Here is a 7,291-nt window from a genome sequence, read left to right as displayed (position 1 = left end):
CCCCCCATTCCAGTATTAATGTCTCTAGCGATTGGTCCGAAGGGAATCTTTTTCATCATATTTCTGTGTGTTGCCACCTGGATACTCCAGTACGCGCAGTATTATCGATGCATTTTAGCGTGACCGCCTCGTAGTTTCCTATTTTTTGGGCCCCGGCTGTCGCTCGTGGTCTGAATCGCCCGCGAGCTTTCGTTGCTCTCGTTTGTGTCGTTCTTCACCATATTTTGTTCCCGTTTTCTTCTCTCAACATCTCACAGTACTTAAATGCTGCTTTTTCGGTGCTAGGTTGTCTCCATTGTCACACAAATATCTTAACCGAACAAAGAAAGTGCTCTTTTCATGTTATTTTCGATATATTTCTGCTTATATTCTTGGCGAATTGTGTTCCCTTCGTACCTAAAGAATGGCCTTACATTTGCACATGGCTTGGTATTGTTGAGCTTTCAATTATCTGCGACTTCAGACCAGCACAGTGGCTGTGTGCGTTGTTTGCTCCGCTTAGGAACTCTACTATCCTCATCGTGTTTCTTCACACGATTTTGATCGTTGTTTGCAAGCCCTTCGTCCATACATTCATATCCACCGCGTTTCAGAGCTTTCCGAATATCCACAGTAGTCATCATTGTTCGTATTTCTTTCATTGTTATGAACTTGCTGTAAGTCACCCTACTCAGCTGCAAGCACAAAGCTACATATCTTTTTTGGAACATCTTCTCAGTTGCAACTCTATCTCTTCCCTGTCAGCGTTCCTAGCACTAGCCGTAACTAAGCTCAAATTTGCTAGTGGCTAGCTTCCAGGCGACTCTGGTGCGGTTTCTTCGTCGACAGCTTGTAGGTCCGGGACCTGTTGTTGCCTGCGTGTGGATCCGATTCATGGATGATCCGAGAGCAATGTTGGAAAAAAAAGACGACCCGGCCCTTGGGTCTCAGGCAGCAATACAGTAGCGGTGGGCACGTTACTTCTATTAGGAGCTCCAATCTCCTTTTCGGCTTACCGATCATTGTGTAGGAGGCGCTCGTAATCACTTTGCGCGGTCGCTATGCAGCACGCAGCAGACCGGACTTGGCGCCACTGCGAACAGCAGCTGCGCGTCGCACGTCGACAGGGCAGGCTTCCGGAGGAATCGCCTTATACGGGAAAGCGACCCTTCGTATCGATGCGCGTGCCGTGGTTGTTCAGACAAGGTACATGGATATAATTTGTTGGGTCCATTCAGTATTTGAATGTACGTCTAGCTTCGCGTCCTTACCATAAGCATCCACAGGCGCTAAGCGTACGTTATATCTGTTTCTCTGCTGCCGACCCGTATTCTGCATTCCGACTCGGATACCGTTTCCAGTGAAGTTGAGAAGATCCAGTACAGCTGATTACTCTTCCCCCGTGCCGATCTTTAGGGTCTAGCAATGCACCTCAGCGCATCGCCTCGGTAGTGCTTGCGGTACCAGGCATATTCTCATACAAGCTGAGATCCAACATTGTTTACCATCCATATAGATTGTTTACAGGAATGAACACATTGTCGCAGGGCAGAATGCAGGGAACCACATGTGCACTAGAAACAGACCATGATCGAGGCCTCTTTTTCTGGTCTGTATTCTGATTTGTTGGATTCACGCACAACACTGTTCCCTATGCTCTTTCTTGTACGCGTACACTGAATTCACGAACCACTGTTCACTAATCTGTCTAGTTATTGCCCCTACACATCTCTAGAGTAGCAATAGCACTGTTCCGCGCTACCGTTCCTGGAAGGCGGAATCAGCCACCGCGCCGCCTCGGCATCAAAGAGCAGCTGGCCCCGATATGACAATGAGCTTTTCGCCCATACAAGTCTGCTTGCGGCTGCTTCAGGGATGCTTGGTTGGAGGCAAAGATCGCGAGCACCCAAACTCTGACCTTAGCGTCCTTGCCTCTTGTTTATTGTTCAAAGCTTGCTGCTTGGCGTCTCGCCTTCATTCCTTATGACCCAGAGTTTACCGGATGCAGCTCCTGGCACATGCTGGCTGCTGCGTATCCACAAAGCACAGACTGGCTTCACCTGTAGCTCACTCCGGACATGTAGCGGTTTATGCCGATAAACGCACTAGAGCCAGAACTCGAACAACTCCAAACGCGTGTACCGCGGCTGACTCGGAGCTTGTCAGGACGAGACTGTAGCAAACTCCAAGGTACCAGTTGAATGTCGCGCGCCCACTTGAGCTTCATCTAGACTTACATCATGGACTTTCTGACTAGCTCCACTGTATGCAGGATTCGCTCTGCGGTACGCCTCGTCGGTCGGAGTCGTGGCGACAGGCCCATTCAGGTCGATCGTTCCATAAGCACCGGTTTGTTGCTACCAGTAGGCTGCCTTGTGCGATCAGCAGGACTGGCACGACTGAGCTCATCAGCACGGGAACTTGCTTTACATTAATTATGAAGTATATACATACTGTGCACCCTCCAGGGCACCAGAACATAAATATAAACATCTTCTTACACAAAGTTTGGAGCAGTGTGCAGAGCCTCTGGCACAGTACACTCTGCCTTATAACTATGGGGATCAGGCTGTGGTTACGTTCTTTCTAGTGAAGTCTACTGACAGCCAGGTTCATTTCACTGCCGATATTTTTCCTGGCAGTCCTTCTCATCTGCAGTGCATCAACGGAATAACCGTGAGATATTTACTCCTTGGCCTTATAACTTTCCGTTTTCATGCTTTCCACTGCAGGAGCTGTAGAATTGTACGACTATAACCAATTCTATTTCTCCACATTCAGTCGCGAATCTTGATCATATTGCATTCAATACAGCTCTTCTTTCTTGAAACAATTTTCATAGATTTTTCTCGTATCTTCCCAACTGTGAAATCCTTATCGCTCTCACTGCACCGTTCCAAGAACCACGCCCCAGTGCTAAGAGCCAATTTTCATATCTGAATGTATATTCGAGCGGAGCGCTCCACAACTCCCCAGCCACAATACTATTTCGAAGCATAGATGCATGCAAACCTCTGCTCACTCAGTCTCATGTAACCGGCAGCTGCTGCTATTGCTCTCCGCAAGTATTGGCGCTACAGTACATCTTGGTACATAAAACTGTATTTCGCGGCGTGCCTCGATTTCACACACACGAATACTTCTTTGCAACTCCGCTCGTTTATATAAGTGGATCTGGTACCATCACATATCAAAAATGCCTGGCAATATGCTGCGGGATGCTTTTTCGCGATAGAGCGCGTTTTACCATCATTGCTCAAACACTATCCTATGGCAGAAAAAGCAGCACCTAGAGTGGTACCATCGGTACTGTTCGCCCCTGTCCTGCAGGGCAGATTGCCAGCTCAGCAGGCTGCAACTACAACACTTACGCGAGCCTCCGTTAAAACACGTGCTGCACTCGTCCAAATGTGATAGAGCCTTTCTGCGTATGGCATGATACCCACAATACCCTCTGTGCCGAGCCCTGATGTCCATACCTTGCGCAGAGCATCGACCCGCGCAGGCCACAACACTGCATGGGCCACGGCATGCGATGCGTACGTCCCGTAGCAGCTCACGAGAACGCCGTCGACCACAAGGCGCCCTGAGCGAGTCAACGGCGCATAGAGACCATTGTGCGTAACTACTGTCTCGATTGCCACCACGGGGTCCGGCAGGTGCGCAGCAACGTCCAGCAGAGCGTCGCCAACGCGGATATCTTCCGCGAAAACTGCCTCAACGGCGGTGGTACCCAACTCAAGGCTCCGACGTATGTGCTTCTGATGCTGCTGCTGCTGCTTCTGTGAAATACACGAGAAAGTGGTCATCATACTATCAAAGTCTCTAAAGTGTTCGATCACTCGATATACCAGATGCTGTCTCGTCAGACGCAGCTGCTTTCCGGAAAGCGTCTTGATCGCCAGAATCTCTGCAGTAGCGCCGGGCTCGTTATGCAACCATCCTAGTACACTATCTTCGACCAGTTGCCCGCGCCCATTGACGCCCATCACGGCCATACCTGATCGAAGCTCGCTTATCTGCAGATGGTTGCCCAGACCATCGATCAGCACCGAGGCATCCGCGGGGAAGCAGACCGCAGAGCCTTCGCCTACAGCGGTCTGCGTCACATTTGTCGTTGCCGACCGTGCTGCAGTAACGGAGGGCGTCGGTGAGGCCGTCGGAGTCGGTGTTGCGGTCGGTGTAGGCGTCGGTGCTGCGATGTATAATGTGAAGAGGTCGTTATAGCTACCTGAGCTACCGAGGCCTCCGAATAGGACCGGGTCGTTTTGATCGGTATTCCAAAGAACTGCATCGTATCGCGGAGGTGGAAGCGTTGTATTGCTTGTCTTGTTAACCTCGCCGTAGCTATAGGCTCCATTCGTTGTATCGTCACCGTCTACCCAAGTCCATTCAAGACTCGTTATATTGAACGTCCACAGGTCGTTGCAGACGCCGCGTGAAACACCACCGAAGAGATACAGAGTGTTTGACGAGTCTACAAATCCAGAGGAACCGGATCTGTACCCCGGAGTGTTGCTCGATGACGGCACTCCTTTCTCGCCGTATACTGCCCCATTTGAGCCAACACTGTCATCTCCAGACATCCAAGTCCATTCTTTGGAGCTGATATTGTACAGCCATAAATCATTGAGAAAGCTGCCAACTGCGTCAATCTCTCCCAAACCGCCATATAGCCAAAAGTTCCCATCAAGGTCTCGCCACGAGGTGGCTCCGAAACGTCCAGCGGGATAACTGTTCGGCGATGCCTGGCGAAACGCACCATAGCTTCCAGAGGGAGACAGCTGTTGAGTGCCACCTATCCAGCTCCATTCGTTGGTCACTGTGTTGTACTGCCACAAGTCACCGTAATACGTACCACTAGGACTAAATCCACCAAAGAGATAAAACTGGTCATCTAGGCCAACCCAGGTCGCGGGTTGGAAACGAGCGCCAGGCGTGTTGCTTGCAGACGAGTTCCCAAGAGGACCATATGTCGGGGAAACATTGGTCTTGTTGGATCCCTGCTCCCATGTCCACTCGCCCGACGATACATTATACATCCACATATCACTATAGCCCAAGTTCAAATTCCAGCCTCCATATAACCAAAGGTTTCCGTTGCTGTCACTCCAAGCAGCGGATTCCGTCCTCGAAGGCGGATAGTTGCTCTTGTTGGGAACTCCGAGGGAGCCGTATACCCCTCCAGAGTTGAGGGATGCAGAGCCTCCAACCCAGGTCCAAGAGAACGTGCTTAGATTGTAGTTCCAGAGATCACCGAAGACGTCTCTCAAGTCGCTGCCACCACCAAACAACCAGAGCACCCCGTCAGCGCCGGTCCAGAAGGCCGCACCGTACCGCGCCGGAGGCACGTTGCTGGTGTTCGGCACACCCTGAACACCGTAGCTACCTGAACTGCCGTTAGAGCTACTACCACCGATCCAGGTCCATAATACAGTATTCTCTGCGGACAAAACTCCACGAACTGTGTGTGTTCCCGACACAACCAATACTATAACCAGGAGTCTCACAATAGAAAAATACCTTTTTCGCATATAGGATACGAAAGGGGTTCTGCACCAGTCAAAAGTAAACGCCTCCCAGAGAAACGAGTTGCTTACTATCTACAGGGATAGGAGAGCCTCCAGCTGCTGGTACTGTTGTCACTGCTGTCTCCGTCCGTACCACTACGAGCCTCCACGAAGTATTCTGAGGTAAGCAGCACGGGAGCGCGTCAAGCACCGCCGTCTGAATGACGCAGATCTGCGCACGGCGCTCCCGCAACAGGACATTTCTATCATAAATGGACAAAGATATTTTGCAGCGTCTGCTACCGAGTTTCATGAAGGCGCTCTCGTAATGGCAATACAAAGTAGCAGTCTACGCCGCAGTCGTGTTTCAAATACCCTTGCAGAGTCCAAATATCGAAAAAGGCTAATGGCGTGCCCGTCGCACATTCGGACCCGGCCCGCTATGACGCAGTACGAAAAACTCCCTCTTTCTGCAGGCCATCTGCATATTTGTCGATGTCCAGTCTAGGGCTAAGTTTGGTGTCCAGATACCCTCAACATTGGATTGTGGGCCCCCAACCCGGACTGGAAGGTTGCGTGCATGCACGTGCGAACTATATTGTACAACCACGTTCCTCATGGAATCAATATACCAATAACTGAAACATGTTTTAGTTCTGTGTTCGCGCGCGCGGGGCCGTACAGATAGCTGCCGTCTACGCAGTGGTTCATACTGAAGTACTTGCTGAGGCACGCGTCGAGGTCGACACCAATACCAACGCACTTGCAGACGCAGTTGCAGTCGCAATAACGGCACTCGGAGACGGCGTAGGACTAATCATCATACACTTGTTGTTGATGCACTCCTCGCCAGAGCGGCAGCAACGCACCTTGTGCACAAGGTTATCCGAAGCGATCAGGTACGTCCCGGACTGAACTGTAGGGTCCTTGCACACACAGAATGACGGCAACAGCACCTGCTGTTGCTGCAGTTGCTGGTTATTGTTGTTACTGAACGGGTTTTACGTGCAGTTCTGCGTCTCGGCGTTGCAGCACTCGGAGCCGCATGGAATATACGTCGAGTTCGACACTTTGCCGGTCGTGCCGCTCAGCGAGTTCGACGCATACCCATAGGTCTGGCAAACATACTCGGTAACCGGCTGGAAGCACTCGTTGCCGATCCCCAGGCAGCAACCAGCCTCCAGACACTGCTGCGACGCGTAGCTCGTGCGCGGCGTCCCGTGCTGCTCTCCGTAAAGGACCGTGTTCAGCAGACGCACAAACTGGCTACTGTTGATGTTATTGTTGCTCCGCTGCTGGTTCTGATTCACCACGTTATTTCACGGCTGGCGCTCAAACTCGCCCACCGCGCACGTCTTCTCAGGCTGGAAGCAGTACGGGTTCGACGCAAAGTCGCTCTGCTGCTTGCCGTTCTGCACCCACTGGTTCTGCGCCTGCGAGTCGTAGCAGCAGCCCTGGGCATAGCAGGTAAACTGGTTGATACCCGCGTCGCCGCATGGCTGGCGCTGCGCTCCCGGTGATGCGCAGACGGGAACCGGTGCCTGCATCTCCTGCAGCGCTACGGAAGCCTGCGGTGCATGGTTGATGTCGTAGTAGCACCAGGGTGCCAGGATGCCGTTCGCTGTGGGCTGCCAGCAGCATCCCGGTATCGCAGTGCACTCGTCGGGGTAGATGTAGCTCCAGCCGCAGGTGACGCGCTGCGTCACTTCAACAGCGCTGCACGCCGCTGAGACGCTCTTCAGGGTGCAAGCGTTCGTCTGGGAGTTAAAGCAGCACCCGACTTGCTCGCAAGCGTCCTGGTT

At 51.9% G+C, this 7,291-nt stretch overlaps 1 protein-coding gene across 1 annotated transcript, besides 2 other annotated features; it reads right to left on the bottom strand.

Moving 5' to 3' along the window:
• Positions 1-3,323: 3,323 nt before the first annotated feature.
• Positions 3,324-5,513, bottom strand: CYME_CMS508C (similar to hedgehog protein; the record flags this gene model as incomplete). The annotated part of the gene is made up of 1 exon (XM_005539023.1): positions 3,324-5,513. One exon carries the CDS (start codon positions 5,511-5,513, stop codon positions 3,324-3,326), a length of 2,190 nt encoding a protein of 729 aa, XP_005539080.1.
• A 702-nt stretch (positions 5,514-6,215) lies between these two features.
• Positions 6,216-7,291: part of a sequence feature (possible transcribed region) that runs on past the window's edge.
• Positions 6,491-7,291: part of a sequence feature (pseudo-gene of trefoil factor) that runs on past the window's edge.

Source organism: Cyanidioschyzon merolae, chromosome 19 (assembly GCF_000091205.1).
Source record: "Cyanidioschyzon merolae strain 10D DNA, chromosome 19, complete genome".
NCBI lineage: Eukaryota > Rhodophyta > Bangiophyceae > Cyanidiales > Cyanidiaceae > Cyanidioschyzon > Cyanidioschyzon merolae.
This window is presented reverse-complemented; position numbering and strand designations above follow the sequence as displayed.